The sequence below is a fragment of the Cynocephalus volans genome, chromosome 5 (genome assembly GCF_027409185.1).
Source record: "Cynocephalus volans isolate mCynVol1 chromosome 5, mCynVol1.pri, whole genome shotgun sequence".
Classification (NCBI taxonomy): Eukaryota; Metazoa; Chordata; class Mammalia; order Dermoptera; family Cynocephalidae; genus Cynocephalus; species Cynocephalus volans.
In genome coordinates this window covers 128,135,005-128,162,443 of record NC_084464.1, presented here as the reverse complement: position 1 = coordinate 128,162,443, position 27,439 = coordinate 128,135,005, and the positions used below count along the sequence as shown (strand labels likewise).

The following is a 27,439-nucleotide window of genomic DNA, read 5'->3' as shown; positions in this document are numbered from 1 at the left end:
CCTAATACCTCTGAACACACCTCACTACAGATCCCCACCCACCTCCATATTATACTCCCACAGCTGTGGGTGAATAGGCACTCCTTAAGTAAAAAAAAGAAATACTGTATTATCTGTTAGCAGATTACAGTCACTGTACTGAAAATACATGTCTCTTCTGTGCCACTGGTTGCCAAGCTCTTTTCCTCCTCATAATTCCAACCGAGCTTTGGACCTCTTTTGATAGTTTTTATATAATTTTCACACATTTTATCTCCTCAACCTGTTAAATTCTTTGAGAACTAGCAAGTAATCAAATATTTGGGAAAAAGACAAGGCATGAGATGGTATCATGCCCAAATGATGCACTTTGTTTTCTATTTATTTAAGAAAGACACTATCAGGAAGCTACACAAAAATGTCCACAGGTCAAGCCTCTTAGTCACTGCTGTCAATCTGGAAAGGCTGCAGTACCAGATACAAACTTATGGTACAAATAATACATCCAGTCACTCGTACTCACTCTGCAAACTGATAAGATTAATTCTCCCAAATCACCATTTAATCAAGTGACCTTCCTGTTCAACAAAGTGTAATAGCTTAAGTTGTCCATTTCGTAATAAATTGGAATTAAATACTTCTAGTAATGACTTGTTCCTACCAGTCCAAACTGAGTTGCTACTTCTTCCCTATCATACACATCTCCATACCGTAAAACTTGGTTATCATCTGTGCTTCAGTGCCTTGGAAAGTTCTGTTCCTCACACTAGAATATTCCCTTTGCTTATCCAAACCTTATTTATGACAACTCCATCCAAACCTCTGCTCTAAGAGATTTGACCAAACTCTAGCATGGCCTCTAGCATAATAAGGCCACATTCCTAGGATGACTCCAGCCACCTTTAATGTGCCTACGTGAGAAAGCTGAACTACTTGTTCCAGCCAACACAACTGAGGATGGGCCCCTGACCTCCCTTTGCTAAAGCATTTACTAAAATAAGATAGAAGACAGAATCCTATCTTAGTTAACTGCCAGCTAACACACACAGTTGGCCTAATCACATTTACACTGACCAACCCTTTGCACTTTCTCACTACTCTGACTCTACTGAGCATCTGCATTCCCTACTCCCTCATTCTCTCTTTAAAATGCCCAAATCACCTCTGGATAAATTGCACAAATCAGAATGAAGCTCAGCTCTTTCCCCTACTGTCAGTAGTTACTGAATGAAGTCTGTTTTCACCGCTTTAACCGATGTCCAGTTGTGCTTATCTTTGACATCGGCTACCTAAGATTCACCTGCAGTCCCTCCTCTTTAACAAAACAATCCCAATCCTGGTTCAAAATGACCTCCCCTTTCAGCTACCTTCCAAAGCACTTCTGTCTGCGCCAAAAAATACGTACTGGCACAGGATTTTAAGCTTGCTGAGCTTTATAAAGACCTTATCACACTAAGAACATATACTATTTGGATTAAAAGACAAAACGGTCAAAATACCCATCCCCTCTCAGGAGCCAAGACATCTAAAAAAGGGGCGCCGCCCACACCTTTCTTTGTCCCCACTTTCACTATTCTCCTAAACTGGCTTCTTCCCTCCACTTCTTCCCACGTTTACAGCGGAGCACGAAAAAAGCGACAATCGGCAGCGTCCTTTCACCAGCCCTATTTGTGAGCCGCAGAACCTAAAACTGGCAGCAAGGACAACGGGGGCCGCAGCCCGGGCCTCGCCCCCGACACTCGAAAGGAGGCAGGCGCGCCAAGTGCTCACGGGAAAGGGCGTCTGGCGGCGAGGGCGGGACGTCCGGGGCACAGAGGAGGGCCGCTGGGGACAGGACAGGGGAGCCTGGGGCCGTGAAGGGGGCGCCGAGGAGAAGGAGGACGTGGAGGAGCGCAGGGTGGACGCGGGAAGAGGGAGAGGGTCTGGGGAAAGGAAAGAAAACGAGGAAAGCGGAAGGAGGTGCAGCGGAGCGGAAGAGGGTGGCGGGACAGCGGAAAAGGAAGTCCCCTCCGCCGCCGCCTCCACGGCTGTGTGGCCGTAGGGTCTGGCCCTAACGCTACACTTGAAGTGTCATCAGGTAAAAATTCCTAGAATGTGGCTGTGGTACGGACTCTAGCGCTTTTCCAAAAGCATTCCGATCGGTGAGCCTCCCCGACTCCGCGGCCAGTCGCCTGCGAGGCCGCCGCGCAGGCCTGCCCCCTGCTGGGCGTGGGCCCGCAGTGCGGAGCGCCGCGGCCGGACGTTCCCACGTGAAGGAGGGCGGTGGGAAGAGAGCAAAACTTCGCAGAGAACGTTCTCTTAACGTTTTCAGAAGGATAGGGAGGCTTGCTTTCCACGCACTATTTTAATTTCTGAATACCTTCAAGGCCCTGTGCTAAATTAGGTAATGTTCCTTGGGACTTCTATAACTTTTTCTCTACCTATTTATTAAATTGTCTTGCTACCTAAAGCGTTTCTTGTATCATTTGTTTCTAGCAGCCACCTTTTCACCAACAAGAAAATAAGCAACACAATTTTAGTATGGTTTCTTTATCCTAGATTTTTTTTTTTTTTTTTTTTTGAGGTGCAATAACTAACGTTACACATACATACTAGGGGACTGAAACCACAGATAAATTACAAGTTGAAAAGGCTAGTAAGGGGCCGGCCTGTGGCTCACTTGGGAGAGTGTGGTGCTGACAACACCAAGCCAAGGGTTAAAATCCCCTTACCGGTTATCTTAAAAATAAAAAAATAAAAAAATAAAATGGCTGGTAAGGACTTGTGAGAACGTTTACTTCAGCACTCTGCTTTCTTGCCTCACTTCCACATCTGAGAGCCTAATGTATAAGAGATACCGCTCTAGGTGTTGGAGGTATAGAGTTAAACTGGACACGAGCAGGAATGACAGTGGACCCCTAGCACTCTTGGAAGAGATATGCTTGAGGGTAGAAGTATAATTGTGAAATCTACTAGGAGAGGGAGGAGGTTAGTAATAAAACAGCTGATCTTTTCTTGACATCTTATTGGGTGCTTACCTGAAAAGTGAGTGGTTAAAAAGTTAAGGCATAGCCAGTGATCGTCATTCCAGTAAGGGAAACCAGTTTACGAAGAGGAATGGAGCCGAAACAGGGTGAGTTGTGAGTTGGTTTGTGGCCAAATTCTTGAGCCCCTGTATGGAATTTAGTCCTTAAGAAAATTATTATTGGTAACTACTGTTTGCCGGGCCTTGAGCTAAGCACTGCAAATGCCTTCTTGCAGCTAAATCTAGTGGGATTTAGTGGAAGAAGTAATTACAGCCAAGTGTGAGTGAAGATTAGATAAGGCATGTAGATGTGAGAGCAGACAGAAAGGAGACCTTATGTAGTCTAGGGGGTCAGAGATGATTTAGAATTACTCTGAGGAAGAGAAAAGTGTAACAGAGAGATCCTATATGCAAAGGCTTGGAATGATGAGAAAACCTGAAGGATTTTAGGAACAAAGTTTTTTTTTTGTTTGTTTTTGTTTTTGTTTTTGTTTGGCAGCGTGACGGAGTAGGGTGTGTGGGTAGCATGTAAAGAAACTCAAAAGGTAGTTTATATGATGACAGCCCAAAACCAAATCAGAACTTGAGAAACAGGCTATGTACTTACAATCTAAAATCAAATACTTCTGATTTTTCTTTGTTTACTACAGGTGTCTTAGACTAATTGTTTTCTAATTAAGTATGAGTTTGTGTTAGTTTTCTGGATTTAGTAATGGGTAAGGAGTTTTAAGAGAACATCGAGCTTATTCCCTGTGCACTGAGGGAAATTGTATTTGATCATCTTTGCAGAACTTGAAAAAAAAAATGGCGAGTGAAATTTTTGATTTCAGCCATAGGAGTTCTGCTCCCTTCCCCCTTTCATTGGCTTGGCAGTGAGCTTGGCTCAGTTGGACAGAATCTGCTTTGTGGTGGGACAGCAAGGCACCTTGCATGACAAGCCTTAAACATACCTTTTGCCCTGAAGAAAGTTTATAAAATTGTAAATGCCTTGGAACCTTTTTATTGCTGTGTGATTCTGGAAGAAATCCAAAATACCCATTACTTAACTGCATGCTTAAACAGAACCTGAATCTCAAATTCTCTGTGTTCACTTGTACTTTCAAATTTGTTTTAGGAAAGGAAGTGGGACTATATAATTTTCTTGCTGTAACACATTAACTCTAACATAAACTTTTGAAGAAATGATACTCTGAAAACATGTAAAATGAGAATTTTAAGGGTATCTTTGTCTGCCAATAATTTGGCCAGAAGGAACTTAAAAAAAAAAAAAAAAAAAGGTGATCTGAATTTGTTTTCCTTTAGTTACTCCCCAAGGGAGCTTGTATGTTGCTTGATTTTTGTCATATTTCTGCTTAGAATTTTAAAAATTAGAATGAAGGGAAATAGAGTACCGTAATCCTGTGCACTGATTTGATCCATTTGTACCTATAGAAAATCCTAGAACTACATGGTAAAAGTTTACTGGTGAAAAAGAATATACCCTTTAATAAAGTTAAAACTGTATTTTAGATTGAATGCAAATCTCTAGTAGAGTTGATAAAAAGAGAGACTTTATTTTCAATTCGATATTTAAATTTTTTGCTTTGTGTGTGCGTATTTTGTTTCACTGATGAAATTGAAAACTTTTTAAATGTAAAACTGCTTGCTTTCTCTCTGAAGTAGCTAGCAAAGGAGAGATCACTAGAAGGAATTCAGTAAATATCCACTAAATTGCTACAAAATACTTCTTATCAAATGTTCTTACCATATGCATGTGTTGTCTCTACACTTGGATCCCATTCTATAAATTTTTGGGCCATGTAAACTGACACTTAATGGCCCATATGCCAAGAATCTAATCAAGTATTTTTATTTTCTTTAAAATGATCAACAAAACTTGCAAACCTTTATGTAGACTGACCAATAAAAAAAGAAGACCAAAATTACCACAATCAGGAATAAAGCAGGGGCATTACTACACTGTCATTATGGTTCTTTGTGGTGGTAAGATTTAGTTTTTCTTTCTTGTTTGCATTTTTGTTTTACCAGTGGATTTTTTTTCTTGTGTATTCATGGTAGTGATTATCATTTTTTGTATTCCAGATGCAGGACTCCCTTTAGGATTGCTTGTAGGCTGGTTGTGTGGTGGTGAACTCCTGCAGTTTTTGTCTGGAAAATACACTATTTTTCCCTCCTTTCTGAAGGATAGCCTTGCTGGGTATAGTATTCTTGGCTGGCAGTTTTTTTCTTTTAGTGTTTTATTGGGGGGAATATATCATCCCATTTTATTCTGACACGTAGAGTTTCTGTTGAGAAGTCTACTGTTAGTCTGACAGAGGCTCCCTTATAGGTGACTTTACACTTTTCTTTTGCTTCTTTTAAGATTCTCTCTTTGTCTTTGAGCTTTGCCAGTTTGACTATAATGTGTTTCAGAGAGGACCTTTTTGGGTTGAATCTGTTTGGGGATCTTTGAGTTTCCTGGATCTGAAGGACCGTGTCTCTCCCTATACCTGGGAATTTTTCTGTTATAATTTTGTGGAATAGGCTTTCCATGCCTTTTCCTTTCTCCTCCCCTTCTGGAACACCCATGATTTGAATCTTTGTGCACTCAACGTTGTCTGTTAGCTCTCTTAGATTTTCTTCATTTTTTAAAATTCTTTTTTCCTTTTTTTGTCTGCATGAATTATTTCAAAAAGACTATCTTCAAGATCAGAAATTCTTTCTCCTGATTGTTTAGCCTGCTGGTTAAGCTATTGGTTGTGTTTTTTATTGCGTTGAGTGAATCTTTCAGTTCCATGAGTTCTGCTACATTCTTTTTTAAGGTATTAATCTCTTTATAAATATCCTCTTTCATATTCTGGATTTTTTTTCTTGTCTCATTATGTTGTCTGAGTCTTCTCATATCTCAATGAGTTTCCTTAAGATTGTTGCTTGGAATTCCTTTTCAATCATTTCAAGGGTTTCCTGTTTTTTAGGGACTAGTATTTGAAACTTACTGCATTCTTTTGGTGGTGTCATATTTTTGGGGGTTTTCATATTTCTAATATCTCTATGTTGATATCTGCTCAGAAGAGATGGGCTTTGAGTAATCCTTTGCATCTCCGTCACCCAGGGGAGGTGGGGTGACAAATCCATGGGGGGTGAAGCAACACAAAGCAACAGTGGTATATTCATATAATAGAATATATCAATGAGAATAATGAACTATTTAGACTTTATAATTATACATAATAATGGTAATGGCTGTCAAAAACACGAAGTTTGAAACCAGACACAAAAGAATACATATTATTCAATTTATGTAAAGTTCAAAACTGGACAAACTAATCTTGGGTGTTAGACGTCAAGATAGTCATTATCTTTATTTGAGGGGTCATGATCAAAGGGTGGCACAAGGGACCTTCTGAGGTTCAGATTATGTTCTGTTCCTTGATGTGAATGCCATTTACTAGAATCTATTCACGATGTGAAAATTCATTGAGCTGTAACTTAGGTTTTGTATACTTTCTGAATGAAAGTTTTATATCAACAAAAATGTTTATATAGGTTAAAAAAAAAAGTCTATGGGCAGAGATGAGATTACCCAGGATGTATATATAAAATAAGAAGAAAAGAGTGACAGAAGTCTGGAGAACACAAAAACCACATGCACATTTCTGTTTTCTTCCCTATTTTCCTCAGAACCTCTTCCAGCTTTTTGGATGGAAGCATCACAGATGGGAAGGGTAATGATAAGAATAAAATTTCTGTTAGAGAGTGGGATTACTCTTGTACTATTTCTGCATGGAGATTGTTTCCAAGGGGACATCTGGACTAAATTTATTCTTAGACTTAGAAAAAGTTAAGGATTGGGGGTCAAAGAAGTACTGTGATGAGAAAGACTATCTGGAGGCAGGAAATGGTATTAAATACAGAACAGCAACCTTTTTTTCTAAACCTTCCTAGTATAGTGGATCCCAATAAAGGTGCTGTTACTATGTCATTGTTTCTCAATGATATACCAAAATGACATGCTTTGTGAATTATTTGGTTTGAGAAGGAGGGAAAAAAGAAGTTTCATACTGATGATCTCCTAAAAGTACTATAGCCTATTAACATATAACAATAGAAAAGTGAGTGTCTGTTAATATGGACAATTGCATACTTACCTCTCTTTTCCAGAAATGGCAACAAGTCTTTTGAAGACACCATCTCTCTCTGTGAGGACAAGATTGCTACATCCAACGGGATTGTCAATTTATAATACATTGCATGGCTTCAGTGAGGGAGAAGTAAAGAAAAAACTTCAACAGTTTTCTGGTGGATCCATTGACCTTCAGAAGGAAGACAATGGCATTGGCATTCTTACTCTGAACAATCCAAGTAAAATGAATGCCTTCTCAGGTATTGCCTTTTCCTAAATAAAGAATGACACTAAATCTAACCTGCTACACATGCTTTTAATCCTTTTTCTGGTGACAGAATTCTTGAAAGTCATGGTACTCTTTGTAGAACATGAAAATAAAAACAAGAACTCGGTAATATGAACTAGGAATATTTTTACTTATTATAAATATTTTAATGTTTTCAAAAATCCATGAATACAGATATTGATAAAAAGAAAACGGTTAAATTAATCTTGATTTTTTCCACTGAAATTTGTTAACCATTTAATACTTCATTTGTTTGTTTTCAGCTACTGCAACTGGGAAACAAGGGAAGGAGTTTTCAAAGATTTTCTGAAACTAAAGAGAAAAGCCTGTAAATGGAAAGAATTACTTACCTTAATTTTTTTTTAATCAGTTGAGATAAGACTGTCATTGTTAGTTTATAACCTTGTAATTCCTTTTGTTAATCAACAGAGATAATGTACTTACCTATCTATTGACCCTTTCCTAACTCTTGAATACATTCTGGTGAATACCTTCTATTTGCTAGGCAAGGCTCTTCGCATATAAGAATTTTGTATTTAAGAGACCTGAAGATCGAGAACATATGGTAATTTGTAATTTTTGCCAAACCTCAAAGTTGAATTATGATGTTATGCAAGAGCTAATGAGTAGTCTTGCTGAACACCCACCACTCACATTTCCATATTATTTGTGCTAATCTCTACTTGACAGTTATGCACTTCATTGGGGATTATTTATATTCTTTAGTAGCATTTAAAATATTGGGCTCAAAAATATCTCAATAGATTTTCATGTGTCTACTTTATGAGTATATATAATCATACCTGGAGACATAACTCAATAGACTGTAAACTTTGTAAATTACTGGAGGTGGGTCTTTAAACCCAAGACAACTTTTCTCACCACTAATTAGAATTCAGAGATGATATTCTATATTAGTGCTGACCAATAGGTATATAGTGCGAGAAACAAATGTGGGCCACATGTGTAATTTTAAATATTCTAGTAGTCATGGTTTAAAAAAGCAAAAAGAAACAATAAAATTAATTTTAATAATACATTTTATTTAACTTGGCATATCCAAAATACTATTCCAACATGTAACTGATGTAAAAAATTATGAATGAGGTAGTTTCCTTTTTATTTTTATATTAAGTCTTTGAAATCTGCTATTTATTTTATACTTACTGCACATCTCAATTTGGACTACCCACATTTCAGGTGCAAATAGCTGCATGTGGCTAGTGGCTACTTTATTAGACAATGTAGTTCCATACCTTCAATTGGTTTAGGGAAGTAAAACCAATTTTATTTATTTATTATTTTTTTTCTTGTTTTTTAAGTTTATTTTGTCAACATACAATGTGGTTGATTATTGTGGCCAATTACTGAAACCTCCCTCCATGCACCCTCTCCCCCCCTCCCTCCCAACAACCTCATATCTGTTCCCTTGTCATATCAACTTCAAGGAATTGTAATTGTTATATCTTCTTTCCTACCCCCACAGTTTGTGTATTTATTTATTTATTCTTAGCTTCCACAAATAAGTGAGAACACATGGTATTTCTCTTTCTGTGCCTGACTTGTTTCACTTAATATAATTCTCTCTAGGTCCATCCATGTTGTTGCAAATGGCAGTATTTCATTCTTTTTTATAGCAGAGTAGTATTCCATTGTGTAGATATACCACATTTTCCATATCCACTCATCTGACAATGGACATTTGGGCTGGTTCTAACTCTTGGCTATTGTAAAAAGTGCTGCAATGAACATTGGGGAACAGGTATACCTTTGACTTGATGATTTCCATTCCTTGGTGCCTTTGTCAAAGATCAGATGGCTGTAGGTGTATGTGTTGATTTCTGGATTCTCTGTTCTATTCCATTGATCAGTGTGTCTATTTTTTGCCAGTACCATGCTGTTTTGGTTATTATAGCTTTGTAATATAGTTTAAAGTCAGGTAGTGTTATGCCTCCCGCTTTATTTTTTTCCTCATAATTGCTTTGGCTATGCGTGGTCTTTTGTTATTCCATATAAATGTCTGGGTAGTTTTTTCCATTTCTGAGAAAAATGTCATTGGAATTTTGATGGGGATTTCATTGACTTTGTATATAACTTTGGGTAGTATGGACATTCTGACAGTGTTCATTCTTCCAATCCAAGACCATGGGAAATCTTTCCATCTTGTGTCCTCTTAAATTTCTCTCAGCAGTGGTTTGTGGTTCTCATTATAGAGATTTTTCACATCCTTGGTTAACTCTATTCCTAAGTATTTTATTTTTTTGGTGGCTACTGTAAATGGGCAAGCTTTCTTGATTTCTCGTTCTGCATGTTCACTATTGGAGAATAGAAATGCTACTGATTTTTTGTGTGTTGATTTTGTATCCTGCAACTTTGCTGAAACCATTTATCAACTCCAAGAGTTTTTTTGTAGAGGCTTTAGTCTGTTGGATATATAGGATCATGTCATCTGCAAACAGGGACAGTTTGACTTCATCTTTTCCAATCTGGATGCCCTTTATTTCCTTCTCTTCTCTGATTACTTTGGCTAGTACTTCCAACACTATGTTGAATAGGAGTGGTGAGAGTGGGCATCCTTGTCTAGTTCCTGTTCTTAAGGATGCCAATATCATTCAGGATGATATTGGCAGTGGGTTTATCATATATGACTTTAATTATGTTGAGATACTTTCCATCTATACCTAACTTATAGAGAGTCTTTGTCATGAATGAATGTTGAATTTTATCAAATGCTTTTTCATCATCTGTAGAGATGATCATATGGTCCTTGTGTTTGATTTTATTGATACAGTATAGCACATTTATTGATTTGCATATATTGAGCCACTTTGCATCCCTGGGATGAATTCCACTTGATCATGGTGTATAATTTTACGTATGTGTTGCTGTATTCTGTTCACTAGTATTCTTTTTTAGTTGTATCTTTACCTGGTTTTGGTATCAGGATGATGTTTGCTTCATAGCATGAGTTTGGGAGAATTGCCTCTGTTTCAATCTTTTGGAATAGTTTGTATAGAATTGGTGTCGATTCCTCTTTGAATGCTTGGTAGAATTCTGCTGTGAATCCATCTGGTCCTGGGCTTTTCTTTGTTGGGAGCCTTCTCATAACAGCTTCAATCTCTTTTATTGTTATTGGTCTTTTCAGATTTTCTACATCTTCTTGGCTCAGTTTTGGTAGCTTATGTGTGTTCAGAAATTTATCCATTTCCTCCATAATTTCAAATTTGTTGGCATATAGTTGTTTGTAGTAGTCTCGAATGATTGCTTGTATTTCAGATGTATCAGTTGTAATATCACCTTTTTCATTTCTGATTTTTGTTACTTGGATCTTTCTCTTGATTTTTAGGTAGCCAACCTAATGTTTTGTCAATTTTATTTATCTTTTTAAAAAAACTACTTTTTGATTCATTGCTCTTTTGTATCGTTTTTTGGGTTTCAATTTCATTAAGTTCTGGTCTGATTTTAATGATTTCTCTCCATTTGCTATCTTTGGGTTTGGATTGTTCTTATTTATCCAGTTCTTTAAGGTGAAGTATTGGGTTGTTCACTTGCCATCTTTCCATTTTTCTGAAGTTATCATTTAATGCAATAAATTTCCCCCTTAGTACTGCTTTTGCAGTATCCCAGAGGTTTTAGTATGATGTATCATCGTTTTCATTAGTTTCAATAAATTTTTTGATTTCCTGTTTGATTTCTTCTTGGACCCATATGTCACTAAGTAGAATGCTGTTTAATTTCTATGTGTTTGTATAGTTTCCAGAATTTCATTTGTTATTGATTTCTAATTTTAATCCATTGTGGTCTGAAAAAATACATGGGATAATTCCAATTTTTTTGAATTTGTTGAGACTTGATTTGTGACCTAACGTGATCTATCCTGGAGAATGATCCATGTGCTGATGAGAAGAATGAATATTCTGAGGTTGTTGGATGAAATGTTCTGTAGATATCTGCCAAGTCCAATTGGTCTAGAGTGTTGTTTAGATCTTGTGTTTCTCTGCTGATTCTTTCCCTAGATGATCTGTCCAATATTGACAATGGGGTGTTCAGGTCCCCTGCTATTATGGTATTAGTGTCTATTTCCTTCTTTTGGTCTAATAGAGTTTGCTTTATAAATCTGGCTGCTCCGACATTGGGTGTGTATATACTTATGATTGTTATGTCTTCTTGATGGATCATTCCTTTTATCATTATGTAGTGGCCCTCACTATCTCTTTTTATGATTTTAGTCTATTTTATCAGGTATAAGAATAGCTACTCCAGCTCATTTTTCATTTGTTTGCATGGTAAATCTCTTTCCATTCTTTCACTCTTAGTCTATGTGAGTCTTTATAGATGAGGTGGCAGCTTATATTTGGGTCCTCCATTTTAATCCCGTCAGCCAGTCTGTGTTGTTTGATTGGGGAATTTAATCCTTTTACATTAAGAGTTGTTATTGAAAAGTGTTGATTTAGTCCTAGCATTTTATTCATTTTTGTTTGGATATCTTAACTGTCTTTTATTCCTTTCTTTCTGATTTACTGTTTGGCTTCTGTATTTGTTGGTTTCTTGGGTTGTAGATAAACTTTTTTTTCTCTTCATTGTTGGCATTTTTATTTTACTAGTGTGTTTTGATTTTTCTTCGAGTTCTTATGGCAGTACTGGTTATTTTTCAAGTAACAAACCCAGTACTCCATTGAGAATTTCTTGTAAGAGTAGTTGTGTGGTATTGAACTCCCACAATTTTTGTTTGTCTGAGAAGTATACTATTTGCCCTTCATTACGGAAGGATAGCCTTGTGGGGTAGAGTATTCTTGGCTGGCAATCTCTGTCTTTTAGTATTTTGAATATATCATCCCATTCCTTTCTGGCTTTTAGGGTTTGTGATGAGTAGTCTGATGTTAGTCTGATTGGGGCTCCCTTACAGGTGATTTGATGCTTCTCTCTTGCAGCTTTTAAGATTCTCTCTTTGTCTTTGAGTTTTGCCTATTTGACTATAACATGTTTTGGAGAAGACCTTTTTGGGTTGAATACAGTTGGGGATCTTTGCGCTTCCTGATTCTGAAGATCTGTGTCTTTTCCTATACCTGGGAAGTTTTCTACCACTATTCTGTTTAGTATGTTTTCAATGCAATCTCCTTTTTCCTCTCCTTCTGGAATACTTAAGGTTGTCTGATATCTCTCTTAGATTTTCTTCAATGTTTTTAATTCTCTTTTCTTTTTTCTTGTCTGCCTGTGTTATTTCAAACAGCCCATCTTCAAGGTCAGAAGTTCTCTCTTCTGCTTCTGCAAGCCTGCTGGTTAAACTCTCTGTTGTGTTTTTTATTTCATTGAATGAATTCTTCAGCTTGGCAAGGTCTGCTACATTCTTTTTCAGGGCACTGATTTCCTTTTACATTTCTTCTTTCAGGTCCTGCATACTTTTCCTCATTTCATCATGTTATCTAGCTGAGTTTTCTTGTATCTCATTTAGTTTCCTTAGAATTATCACTCAAAATTCCTTGTCAGATATTTTAAGGGCTTCTTGTTCTATAGGATCAAGAGCTTGAGAGTTATTACCCTTTGGTGGTGTACTTTCTTGATTTTTCATATTTCTGGTGTCTTTCCTTTGATGTTTAGTCATTGTGGCAAGGGATTTCACAGTCCACTGGTTTGACACTCTTGTCTGGCAAGGATGCTGCTGGGGCTGCCAGTTTCGCACAGCTGCCTCAGTGTCTGCTCAGTCACTCGCTGGCACCTGAGACATGTGGCTGCCGTGGGTCTCTGGCCTCTCCAGGGAGGCGCCTCTCTGGTCAGCATGCACCCAGCCAGGCTGGGGATGGGGTCAGGTAGCGGTGAGGCCTACCTCCTCGGTTGTGTGCTGGTGCTGCAGAGCACGTGGTCTCCGCGGGACTTGGGCCTCTCCAGCGGGGCACATCTCTGGTCAGTGTACACTCAGCCGGGCAGGGGATGGGGTCTGGTGGTGGTGAGGCCTATCTGCTCAGTCACGCCAGTAAATCCAATTTTAATAATAGCCCAAGAAAAATAGAATTAGAAAGGTAAGACTGCTCTACAAAGTTACATTAGATAAACAGTTTTAATTTACTACTGAATAATTACAAATAACTTTTTATTAAAGGGGAAACAAATATTAATATGATGCGTAATCTGTAAAACTGATAAAAGCAGAGCTGCTTTGATTTGGGTAATTCTGTTTGTTTAGGTTGGGTTGGGAGAAGATGAGTGAGCCCCCATAGCCCTGGTTTAAAAATCATCCAACGAGATGCTCTTTAAGGTCTCTTCCAACTCTTAATGTTTATTTTACAAAGACAGAAAGTTAAGTTTAAGATTAACTACTGGTACAGATTTTTTTAATACTCAAGGCCAGCATTATTTTTTTAGAAGCTTAAATATTATGGATGATTAAAAGTCCTTATTTATCTATACAGATTTATTCTTACCCTAAATATGTGGGATTCTTTTTTGTTGTTTTCCTTACTAGACTGTAAATCATTTGAGAGCAAGAACAATGTTTATAAAGCATCTAAGACATCTTGGAAAGGGTAACAGTTTTAAGCAGGTTATAATTAAAAAATTAAAAAGGAAAGAATAACTGCATTAGTTATTTGTGAGTTAATAACATTGATTTAACATTTATTGTGGAAACACCTTGTTACTAGTTATTTCAGAAAATGGCAAAGGAAGTAATGGTTCTTGACATTGTGGGATTTATATTCTAAAGAAGTATACATAATTTAATGTGGCTTATATAGTTTTAGAACCTTGTGGTACAGATTATTTGCCAGTTTTAACCCTCTGTTATGATCTTTATATTGGCTTCTGAAGCATTTCCTAGGCAGAGAAGAATAAAATTATGTTCAGAACATTATGAACTTGGAAGATCACCAAAGAGAAGCATATCTAAAAATTACTGATTAGATCTTAAAATAAGTTTCTGCTGTTTCTATTTTAAATTTGTTCACAATAAAGGAGCTCCAGTAGAATTTTAGCATGATACCAAAATAACAATCTAATCTATAAATTATAGACTCAGTAGTTGGTAGGCCTGTGAAGCACTTCCATAGCATGCCTCAGGCTCCTCAGAGCACGATTTGTCAACCATGGGACAAGATGATATTTACTTCCCCTTTCCTGAAGCAACATTGTATTATACTAGTTCTGATGTGAGTAGGATAGGAATCTCTATATACTGTAGTCCAATATATCATAAGATCTCACAGTTATATGTTACACTCATCGAGCTTGTTGAACTTGTTGCTGAGACATTTAACATGTATTGCTGTGAAGTCAGATCTATGTTTTATCTTTATCCTAAGAAATAATTTTTTTATCATCATATCTCATATTCTACGTTCCAATTTTCTTATTCCTAGGATATATATGATATATTTTTATTTTTCTACCTATTCATATATTTTTGTGATTTCTTTAGATAGAGACATAGATACATTAACAAATTTAAACTTTTAAAACAGGGACTGTCATATATACCTCTTTTGTGTATGCCATAATACCAGCAAAATGGGCATTTGATAGACATTCAGTAAATATCTGTAAAAATATATCACCTAAGAATCCTGCTTGACACCTTATGATTTCTAAATGATTTCTATTTTTCTAGTCCCTTACGTGTGCTTTTGATTCCCCCTTCCCCTCTCTGGCAGGTGTTATGATGCTACAACTTCTGGAAAAAGTGATTGAATTAGAAAATTGGGCAGAGGGGAAAGGCCTCATTGTCCGAGGAGCAAAAAATACTTTCTCTTCAGGATCTGATCTGAATGCTGTGAAAGCATTAGGAACTCCAGAGGTAAGCATTGTGAGGATTATGCATTAGATTCTACATGTTTATCAGACATCTATGGCTGAGATGTCTATATTTTACTTATATGGTTATTGTGATGACTTTAATAGCTTTCAAAGGGTCAGAAGGTTTTTTGCTTTGTTTTGGTTTTGAGGGAATTATAGGTGAAAGGATGTAGGGGAAACAATTCTTAAGGTTTTACCAATAGGATATCTACAAAGGGCTCTCTGTTAAAAATTTTGAAATTATTATTCTCTGTGGTTTAGCAGAGGACTCTCAGTTTCAGTTTTTTCAGAGGGTGTGATTCTCTCTCTCTCTCTTGCTCTCAGTACTGCCCCTGCTGCTTCCTCTCAGCCCCTTCTTTGTCTCTTTCTTTACCAGGTCTATTGATTCTTTTTTAAAAAACAATTTTTAAAAAAATTTAGAATAACCTTAGATTTAGAGAAAAGTTGCAAATGTATACAGAGTTCCCATATATCCCACATCCCGTTTTCCCTGTTGTTAACACCTTGTATTACTATGGTACACAGATTTGTCACAACTAATGATCCAACATTGGTAATTTACTATTAATGAAACTCCACTGTATGCTCTCACTTATATGTGGAATCTAAAATAATGAAACTTTTAGAAACAAAGAGTAGAACAGTGACTACCAGGGGCTGGGGGGAAGAGGGGAAAACAGAGAGGTGATGGTTAAATGGTACAGAGTTCAGTTATGCAAGATAAATAAGTTCTGAAGATCTGCTGTACAGCATAGTGCTTACAGATAACAATACTATGGTGTATATTTAAAATTTTCTAAGGGGTAGATTTTATGTTAAGTGTTCTTATCACACACATACACACAAACACACAAATAATTATAATGAAGGGGGTGGGAAGAAACTTTGGGGTTGGTGGATATGTCTACAACCTTGATGGTAGTGATAGTTTCATGAGTATATACTTAACCTACAAACTCATCAAATTGTATATGTTAAATTTGTACACCTTTTAACATGTCAATCATGCTTCAAAAAAGTGATTTTAAAAGAAATTCCACACTTTATTTGTACTTTACTAGTTTTTCTGCTGTTGTCATTTTTCTGCTTTAGCATTCCATCCACAGTACATTTAGTTGTCCTGTTTCCTTAGATTCCTCTTGTCTGTGACAATCTGTCAGACTTTTATTGTTTTTCATGACCTTGACAGTTTTGAAGGGTACTGGTCAAGTATTTTGTAGAATATCACTCAACTGGAATTTGTCAGAATCTTTTCTCATATTTTACTGGGGTTACTGGTTTCTGATAGGAAGATCAGAGGTAAAGTGCCATTATCATCACATCATATCAAGGGGACATGCTATCAACATGACTTATTAATGTTCATTTTAACCTTGGTCACCTGGCCAGGATAGTGTTTGCCTGGTTTCTCTATTGCAAAGTTACAGTATAGGCCTTCCTTATCTGCATGGGATACATTCCAAGGCCCTCAGTTGATGTCTGAACTTGGATAGTACTGAACCATATATGCATGAGGGTACTTCGTGATGTTCATGGAAAAATAAAATTAAAAGATAATAGCCTCATACTATATTTTTTACTATACATATATACCTGTGATAAAGTTTAATTTATAAATGAGGCACAGTAAGAGATTAATACAATAATAATAAAATAGAACAATCACAATATACTGTAGTAAAAGTTATGTGACTGTGGTCTCTCTCAAGATGTCTTATTGTATTGTACTCCCCTATTTTTGGACCAAGGTTGACTGCAGGTAACTTAAACTGCAGAAAGTGAAACCATAGGTAGATGAGGGGGGACTACTGTTTTCCATACTCTCCTCTTTGGAAGCAAGTCACTAAGTTTAGTCCACACTCAGCAGGGGAGGCAGAATAAAGTTCCATCTACTGAAGGGGGTACATATCTATGTCAATTATTTGAGGATTTGTGTTGTCTGCATTTATTCATATATTTATTTATTTATTCAATCCTTTATTTATAATAGCATGTATACATGGATATTTGTTTTATATCATTATTAATTTTATGCTCAATTTCTTCTAGCTTTGGCTATTGGGAACCCTGTCAGGTTAGTTCCTGTCTCTCTTTGACACACCCTTGTCTTTTTGGTTTTTTGAGCAATCCCATACTGTGTGGTACTATAAGATACTCCAGGCTAATCTTTTATTTTCCCTGCTCCAATCCTAGAATCAGTGATTTTTCCAAGGAATCCTGGTTATGGAGAATGGTTTTGAAACTAAGATCTGGGTGTTGGGTCTTTCTCTTTTTCAGGTACACTGATATTAGCACATTCCTGGGTTAGCTGAGCCTACCCATAACCATAACAAGATAAAGAAAGCTCTGAATCCAGAATGAGAAGTAGGATTTAGACACAGATCTGCCACTTTACAAAATGAGAAAGTTCCTCTTAGTTTTAGCTCCTTGGGAGTAGTAAAACGTATATCACAGCCTTTTTGAGAATTGAGTTAGCTAATATATACTAAAGTGCTTTGTAAACCAGAAAGAGCTATTGTAAGATTTTAAATACATAATATAAATTGGTAATATTAAAATGATAGATGGAATTCAAGATCATCACCTTTCCTCTAGAAGTCATGTAAATACTCCTTTTATTGTTGTTTGTTTTTCAGTAGTGTGAAGGGCTGAAAAAAGGAAGGACAGGAAGATTAGCAATGTCCAAGGGTCATCATTAAAATAAGGAATTTGAATTCCTTTAAGTGAAAGTCCCTTAGCATTTCATGATAAGGAGTTTTACGTGAGATATATATATAAAGCATCTGACACAGTTTTGGCATGTAGTAAACTTCAACAAATACTAAACAATTTCTAAAAAGTAGCTTTTGAATTACTCTGATAAAGTAGGAATTCAAATCATCTTCCACTATTATTCCTCCAAGAAACCTGTTTTTGTTGAATTCAGCCACAAACTCACATCCCCTAGGCCAAAAAAAAAAAAAAAAAAAAAAAGAAGAAGAAAAAGGAGAAAAGGAAGGAGGAAGGAAATGAAAATAGAAAAAAGTAAGTAGTATTTGTTGCCGTTTAATTATAGATGTGGGCTGTATATAGGTAATAAAGTTTTAATGATGATCTACAAGTCTTATACCACTGTATGTAGTATATGATTTCTAATAAATATGTGAGGGAAAATTTCTCTTTTGGTAAATCATAGCACTGACTTTGATAGACTTGGATTTGAATGCTGGTTTTAACACTTCCTGAGCAAGTGATTGGGTAAATCACTTAATCTTTTTAAGTCTTATTTTCTTAATCTGTAAGTGAGGATTATAATATATATTTCACAGAGCTATTGTGAGGATTCAAGATACTATATATAAAATACCTACTAACACTGTGTCTGAAAAAGGTAGCTATTTTATTTTAAAAGTTTTGAGATATTAATAAACATTACCCATGAGATAATACATAATTTGTAGCCCCACTACTAGACTTAAGTTTGTAATGCATCAGAATGGTTAGAGCACTAAGCTGGAAATTTGAACATATGGATTATTTCCCAAGCTCTACTGATAATTAGCTATGTGACCTGCAAGTCATTTGTGTGTGTGTATATATATATGTATATATACACAAATTTTTTTCATCTCTGGAATGGTTTGTATTACTAGTCACCTTATGTAGTTCATGAAAGAAACTGTGAAGATGAAATTAGATAATTGTGGATCTGATCTAAGTTGAGTAGGAAAACATCTTTGAAAGTTGAATGGTTATTTTATTTACTTATTTTCTTCTAGTTAGAAGGTTGTTTCTGTCTTCGAGATCATGTGACCAGACTTCTTTTCCTATATATGTAAAAGCTAGAAGTGAATACATGCTAATTGTTTCATGTATACATTGTTGGTCTGATATAAGTCATGTAGGGAAGCATGTATAGAGGGAGTTTTTATTCAAGTAAGGGATCACTTAGTAAAGTTGATTCTTTCTAGTATAGACATTCTCCAAGTAATCTGCTCTTCAATGCCTGCAGTAAATCTTTTGATCAACAGCTAAGTACTAAGGTGGTATGGCCCTGATGCTTTAAAAGTCATCACAAGTGTCCATCACTTGTTGCTATATATTTCTGCTAGTTTAATCAAGAAATGTGGAATTGTGAGTCTGCTTTACAATGAGTATGCTTAGAACCTCAGTTGGAGTTTAAATAACTTATTTTATTTAAAGCATTTCCCAGGGTAGGTGAATCCTTTATTGTACTTTCATGAAATCTCCCTAGTCATAGTATAGGAAATATATAGCATAAAAATAAACAATTTGAATAAATTCTCCTTATGTATAATATTAAGAAACACAGTAATATGTATAAAGTATGGGGTATATTTGTCCCATGATGACTTTATTTTTTTTGTCTGTTTTTTTCTTGGCAGCTGGCCGGTACCAGGATTGTAACCTTTGACCTCAGTGTTAGAGCACTGAACTCTAACCAACTGAGCTAACTGACCAGCGTTCAAATGATGATTTTAAAGAAACAGTATATGTGAAGTTCTTGATAACTGTTTCCATTTTTCATGTAGAATATATCAGTATATACTTGAGAAGTAACTGAAAATATGTGTAAAACTGAAATCTAAAAGGACTTGAGACATTTGAGGCTCATGCATGTACATGAGTTGCAGCCGCATATGTATACATCTGCCCCTCACAGCTGAGACATTCTGAGACTCTCAACATAACTTTAAGTTGTAAACAGTTTTCTTCTCAATGAGGCTCTTCTTTTTTTTTTTTTTTTTTTTTTATTTTTTTTTTTTTTTTATTTTATTTTTTTTTTTTTATTTTATTTTATTTTATTTTATTTTATTTATTTTTTTTTTATTTTTATTTATTTATTTTTTTTAATTTTATTTTGTCGATATACATTGTAGCTGATTAATGCTCCCCATCACCAAAACCTCCCTCCCTTCTCCCTCCCCCCCTCCCCCCCAACAATGTCCTTTCTGTTTGTTTGTTGTATCAACTTCAAATAATTGTGGTTGTTATATCTTCTTCCCCCCCCCCCCCCCGGTTTGTGTGTGTATGTGTGTATGTGTGTGTGTGAATTTATATATTAATTTTTAGCTCCCTCCAATAAGTGAGAACATGTGGTATTTCTCTTTCTGTGCCTGACTTGTTTCACTTAATATAATTCTCTCAAGGTCCATCCATGTTGTTGCAAATGGCAGTATTTCATTCGTTTTTATAGCTGAGTAGTATTCCATTGTGTAGATGTACCACATTTTCCGTATCCACTCATCTGATGATGGGCATTTGGGCTGGTTCCAACTCTTGGCTATTGTAAAGAGTGCTGCGATGAACATTGGGGAACAGGTATACCTTCGACTTGATGATTTCCATTCAGTGAGGCTCTTCTTTACCCAACTTACTCTTTGTTGTTACAGATGCATCACTAACAACAGCTTATTTGGTGAATTTGCTTTTCTGAGGACAATGAGATAACTGGAATGTATGATGCTTTTAGTAATTGAATTACATTCTCTTCCAATTATAATAAAATGCTTGAAAGTGTTTATTAAATGGCTTTTTAAAATAAAATATGATTGTTTTTCCCACTGTATTTTTTCAAAGTTTAAAAAACTTTTTATTAGTGAAGATTGCCAAACATAAACAAAAGCCCAGTCTTCTCACTGGGTTGAAGGAAGAAAACAAACTAATAAGAGATCAACCCCCACCTGTGATAGAGTAAGTTAAGGGTAAGGGACTATTGAAAAGCTAGACCTGCTCTAATGTATGAATGCTGGAAGCTAGGAAGTGCTAAAAAGGTTTTGAGAGCTGCTGCAGACAGTGATATTCTCATCCTGTCTGGATGATACTCTGGGATCTCACCCTATTTCTCTAGTTCTTCCCGGTATTAACAAAGATAAGCACAATGCTCAGCCAAAGTACCAAAAGGAACTTTTAACATCATACTTACTTTAAGCAACATTTATCCTGTGTGGAGCAATGCCCAGCCTGTTAAAAACAAACAAACAAAAACCCTCATGTATCTGTAACAGCATCAAAAACTATCAAAATTTTAAATTTATCACTTTAAAAAATTTTAAGTGTAACTCATCCCTTAAGAAGTTGGTTTTATTTTGGCATCTTTTGTTTAATGAGCAGGAAAAGAGCTCCAACTGTCCCTTTTAGGTAGTTAATTCTTGGCTGTGGAGGTAGAAGCCAGGAGATGGACTAGCATAACAAAATGATTAGCCCTGAAAAGTTATGGGAAGGAGAAAAGAATAAAATAGAAAAAAATCTTATGTAAATATTAACCAATTATAAGATTTGGATTTGATACCACAGATGTTCTGTAGATACAAGAAGTCTCTTTTCAGAGGGAAGTAGTAATCAAAAGTCCAATTGTAAGTATTAGGATGTGGGGAAATAAAAACCTGCTTACTCTCCAATGAGTGTGTATAATGCATCAAGGAAAAGCCTGGCATTTTAGAAACCCTTATACTCTCAATCTAATTTGAAGGTAATGTCCTCCTTTACCCCCTGACCTCTCATTACTTTCCTGCAAATCTATTGCTCCTTAGTTCTCTGTTGCTTAGATTTCTAGTGACCCCAAAGTTCTTGTGTTTGCTACTACTATTGTACAGTTCAGTTTTAGCCTTACTAATTTATAGGGAAGCTATTTTAATTTTCTCTAAATCCTTCCAAGTATTTTGAGGAAATTCATAAATCCATACAACAAATACTTAAAAGAGGCTCAATTATGGTCCTAGGATAAGATACTTTTACAAGCTGGGTATTTTTCCACTCATATATGTGGCTTAGAATAAATATGATATTAATTGTTCCTCTTGGCACTTTTACTGAGCATTGTGCTTATCTTTGTTAATACTGGGAAGAGCTAGAGAAGTAGAGTTGGAGCTCAGGGTGTCATCCAGATAGAGTGAGAATATCACTGTCTGTGGCAGCCCTCAGCTTCTAGCATTCATGCATTAGAGCAGGTCTAGCTTTTCATTGGTTCCTTACCCCTAACTTATTCTATCACAGGTGGGGGGTTGATCTCTTATTGACTTGTTTTCTTCCTTCAGCCCAGTGAGATGATTAAGCATTTAACCATTGTTGGTTCAACAGCTTTGGGGATGAATTTACTTAAGTCTTTCTACTCCCTAGATCATGTTGGCCAGTATTTAATTTCTAGTTTATGATACATTTAAAGCCAACACATACTCATTTTATGATTACCAGTACTATTAGTGTTATTAATAATAACGATGACAGATAACGTTTTTGTTTTTTTACCATATGTCAGGCAGTGTTCTAACCTCTTTATGTTCCATAACTCATTTAATCGTAAACAACCCCCTCAATGAAATAAGTACCATTTTACAGATGAGAATATTGAGAGACAGAGAGGCTAAGTAACTTGAGCAAGGTCAAACCAACTAGAAAGTGGTAGAACCCAAATTCAGACCTGGGCAGTTGGCTCTAGAGTCTGTGCTCCTCACCATTATTTCATACTACTTCTAAACATCCTTAGTTTGACTTTTACTTTTTGAATGAAAATTATATAGTATGCAGTCTAATACCTGCTTCTCCTTTATTTCTAACAATACTTCTGTCATAATTTTAAGTAATCAAAATCTAACAAGACAAAATAGGCCTGTTAAAGTTACTTTATGTAGATAATATAACAGGCTCTATTGACAAGGTTTTTAAACAGAATGTAAATCGGTCTACTTTTAAAGCTTTTTAGCTCTTGTGCTTCTATTAATTTCCTCTCCACTTAGTGATATAGACTGAACTTTCTGATAAAGACTTTGGATTAGGAAATTCCTACCACATTGGCTTTTGCCTTTTCTTGACTGCATTTGTTTTATAAATTAATATAGTTCTCCATCTAAAATTCATCTGATTGCATTAATTTCAATAAGCACCTACTAAATGCGAAACACTTTACTAGATTCTGAGGATAAAGAAGGCATACATTCACCCTCAAGGAACTTTTTGTATAGATCTAGCAAATGTCATGTCCCCTTCTCTATCAAGCCTTCCCAACAACTCCAATTAAAATGAATTCTTTCTTCTTTGGTTCTCCTCTCAGTTTGCTCAAGCATTTCATAAAATACTTATTATTATTATCAGATCACCTTGATACTGGTTGCAGTTTTGTATCTCTGTTAAGATTATCGAGGGCTTATTATGTTCCCTACCCTCAACCTGTATAGATAATGTGTCTAATAATAAATCTAAACACATAATTCATACACGACAATCTATACGTACTATAGTAAAGGTACAAAAAATAAAAGTGGAAACACAAAGGAGAAAACTATTACTGTGGGATTTAGAAAATCTTGATGGGAGAATATTATTTGATCTTGACATTTCTCGAAATAGGTAGAGACAAGGACAGGCTATTCCAAATAGTGGGAATGATGTGAGCAGACACAGGAGCAAGAATAAGTGTAAGGTGTTAGAGGAACAGCAAACAGTTTGTTGTGGCTGAAGGTGGGATTCCTGGATGAGGGGTACGGTAGTCAATAAAGTTTGTAAGATAGTTTGGAATCAGGTGGAATCAGTTCCTACCAAGAAATTTAGGCTTTATTCTATTGTCAATATGATATCATCATCCTACAGGAAGGTTTATTAGGTAGTAGGATGGAAGATATATTTAAGAGATACAGAGGTATCGGTTAGGAAGCAAAACTGTTGTAATAATCTAGGCATGAGTAACACAGATCTGAATCAGTGCAGGAGCAGTGAAAATAGGAAAAGAAGGGATTGATATTGGAAATATTTCAAAGGAAGAACCGAGGGGACATACTTGGTAACTAATTGAACATGGGAGAATTGTGAAATGGAAGCATCAAAGATAATACGAAGGTTCTGAGCCTTGTGGACCACTAACTCAGAATTCAGAGTAACTAGTACATTTTCATCTTTCCAACCATCCCTTAAGTCAAATAGAACAAATTTTTTCTATTCCTTATGGATGGGGAAACTGAAGGTCATAGTTATGACTTACTCAAATTCCTGGTATTATAAAATGGCAGCGCTGAGATTCAAACTCAGCTCTTTTACTCCCAGAAGGTTTTGCCATGCTGAGTTTGAGGTATTGGCAGAATGTGGATCTGTTTAGTAAGTTTTAGCATTTACATAAAAATAATAATTGAATCATGGGTGTGAATGAAACTTCCGAGGAAGAAATTGTAAATAAAGAAGAGAAAGGGAATCATGAATTGGATTTTTAAAAATACATGCATTTAGGGGATCAGTTGAATAGGAAGAGCCAAGTAAAAAACTGGGAAAGAACAAAGAAATAGGAAGAGAATTGGGAATGTAAAATGTTGCTGGAAACTAGGAGAGAGTATGAGAATGAAGAAACTCCTCAAAGAAAGGTGTTATGGAGAAAGAGAAGATGGGGAATAGAAAAGTCATTTAATTTAATAAAAAGTAGGAGAATTTTAGAAACCTTCGAGGAGAATCTTTTGGGAAGAAGCCTGAAAGCCGGATTACACTGGGTTGAAGAAACTGTGAGGTGAAAAGAGAAGAGGCAATGAGTTTGGACTACTTTTAGGAACTTTGTTTAAGCATTTGTGATTTGTGGAGATACCAAGATAAAAGGCTTAGAAGAACAAAAATAAAAAGCAAAGTATAATATAACTTTTCCCTTTTTTCCCTCCTTTTATATGTTTATCTTCTTAGGGATATTAGGTGGGTATATCTTATGCCTCTTACTCCCAAATTACCCTGAGTTGAACTTCATACTGTTCTAGGTATGTGATCTGACTCTCATACATGTCTTTACTAATACCTCATACAAAGCTGAGCTCAAAGAACCCTAGTATATCAACAAAGTCAAATATGGCATCATTTACATTTCAGACAACATCAAAGAGTTTTAAATAAAAACCTTTTTTTAAATAAAAAGTTAATCTGGTCAGTCAAGATGGCAGAGTAAACAGTCTCCAGTGTCACTCTCTCCCACAAATCAACCAATTTGCAACAATTAAAAAGCAATAACAGGGCTGGCCCCATAACTTACTTGGGAGAGTATGGTGCTGGTGGCACTGAGGCCGTGGGTTCGGATCCTATATGGGGATGGCCGGTGCGCTCACTGGCTGAGCAGGGTGCAGACCACACTGTGCCAAGGGGTGCGATCCCCTTACTGGTCAAATAAATAAATAAAAAGCAATAATAGCCAAGTTGGGGCTACTAGAGCTCAGGGGAAGAGGAGGAGAGACCTATGGAGTGCATGAAGACAGGAGAATCCACGATGAGAGAAAGAAAAAACTCCATCCGTTTCAGGCCCCAGCTGCTTCAAGGCCGGAGCTGGTGAGTGCACAGAGCAGAAGCTGGCAGAAGCCGCAGCTGTGCCCTTTGAATGAAGTTGCTTGGAGGCAGCAGGAGAAGAGAGGGCCTTGGTGGCCCCCAGGCCAGCAAGACTAACAGTTCCCGTGGACCCACATAAGAGCGAGGAGCCACAACAACTGAAAAAAAGGAGCCACTCAGAGGCCAGTGAGTCATCACAAGGGACTGGCACATGGTCTGTGCACTGGGGCACAGCAAGGACAGCTGTCCTGTCCCCCAGTCAGCACAGGCCCACTCAGTGGAGACTGGTCAGGAATACAGAACTGCAGGGGTGCAGTTTGCTGAAAAGACTCAGGCCCAGACCAGAGTTTCTACACAACCCAGGTGTACTAGATCTCACGAGAGCAGGAAGTACTATAAAGTCAACCATTAATACTTGAGCTTAACAAAAAGCCTTCCCTAGGGAATCAGCAGCAAAGCAGCAATTTAGTTCAACCACAGGGCTCAAGTACTGGTCCCCCAGAAAGTTCCCCCATTTTAGAAGTAAGCAAAGGACAACTAATTAGTTCCAGTGCAAAGTTTAAGTGGTAGGAACAGCAAATAATCCAACACAGAACTGGAAGAAAAAACAAAATACCCACAACCAGAGACAAAGTTTGATATTGACTAGTAAAGGTCTCACATCACCAAAGAACACCTATAAAACCTAGAAGGACCAGAATTCCCCTGAACTGCCAAGCCAGGGAGTATGGAGGGCTGGGGGCCTCAGCCACGCCCCCAACACCTGCAACCAGCCCAGTGACGACCACCAAGCCACTGTAGGAAGCACCCCAGGCTCCTGAGCTGGGGTGATGAGGGGGCAAGGGCATCAGCCACACCCCACTGACATCTGCACCCAGTCCCGCAATGACCAAGACTCCGCTGGAAGCCCCCTGGTCTACCATGGAGGAATGAGGGGGCTGCCACAGGCCTCAACCCCACCCCTCCTCCCTCCTTCTCCCACACTATCAACTTCCCCTTTCCCTTTTTCACCTTCCCCCAACTGCTCTGTAACATCATAGAATGCAAAATAATAATAATAAATAAACTTAAATAAAAAGTTAGAAATATTTTTGTTTTCATTACTATCTACAACCTGAATTTTTAAAAAATTTCTTATGTAATATATTTGTGTTATAACTTTATGTTTGTGCTTATTTTATTTAAAGGATGGAATGGCCTTATGTATGTTCATGCAAAACACCTTAACGAGATTTATGAGGTAATGTATCTTTCTTTTTAAAATATGATTTCTACAAGACCAAAAATGGTCCTTTATTATTTCATTATTTGCACCAGTTAAAAAATAATAGCTGATTTTCAAATTACATTTAATCTAATGGTGAACTATTTCTTCGTGCCATCAGGATGGTCCTTTAATTTAATGTTAGTGAAGTAAACACAAGTATTTTAAGAAGAGAAATGAGGGATAAAAGGAATTTAACACATAGCCCTTTCCTTAGAGAGTGTGTATGACTTGTTATAGTAAGCAATAGACATGGGAGTGGTGTGTAAGAAAGTTTCAATTACTTTAGACCTGTAGCTTTGCATTTTGGTTAGAACTTACAAAAAAATTGACACTCTGAAAACATTTTAGATTTACCTTATAGTATTTGCACACTTTGCAAGGTGGGCTTTGCAAACAGAAAAGATACAAGATTATTTTTACCACAAAATCATGCCTTTTATAGGATTAGTCTGTGGATCATTTCAGGCAGTAATGAGAAAATTTTTGATAGGAACCTTCATAACACTGCTTTGGAGCTCTCTCCTGTATCACATTTCTTCCCATTGGATACAGCCTTAATTTTCCCACCTTTAACCTGGTAGCAATAAAAGTGGACTAAGACAATATCCCATTGAATTATTCCCTATTGCCAGCTGCTGAGAAGTTCCAGGAGCGATAAATTATACAAAAGCATCCATTTATTTGGAAGAAAGTTACAATATGGCTACAGTTTAAAAATATATGATGATTTAG

General features: G+C 36.6%; 1 protein-coding gene across 4 annotated transcripts in view; it reads left to right on the top strand.

Moving 5' to 3' along the window:
- Window positions 1–1,838: 1,838 nt before the first annotated feature.
- The window catches only part of ECHDC1 (ethylmalonyl-CoA decarboxylase 1), a 41,825-nt gene continuing 16,224 nt past the window's right edge, over window positions 1,839–27,439 (top strand). The window contains exons 1-5 of one of the 4 annotated variants that reach the window (XM_063096653.1): window positions 3,058–3,091; window positions 7,124–7,345; window positions 15,018–15,160; window positions 17,209–17,233; window positions 26,628–26,680. In XM_063096653.1, the coding sequence (XP_062952723.1) occupies window positions 3,076–3,091; window positions 7,124–7,345; window positions 15,018–15,160; window positions 17,209–17,233; window positions 26,628–26,680 (459 nt within the window). In that variant the 5' untranslated portion in view covers window positions 3,058–3,075. Of the gene's footprint in view, window positions 2,057–2,158; window positions 2,363–3,057; window positions 3,092–7,123; window positions 7,346–15,017; window positions 15,161–17,208; window positions 17,234–26,627; window positions 26,681–27,439 lie in introns of those variants that run through there. The other 3 variants (XM_063096651.1, XM_063096652.1, XM_063096650.1) reach the window with 3 other exon arrangements.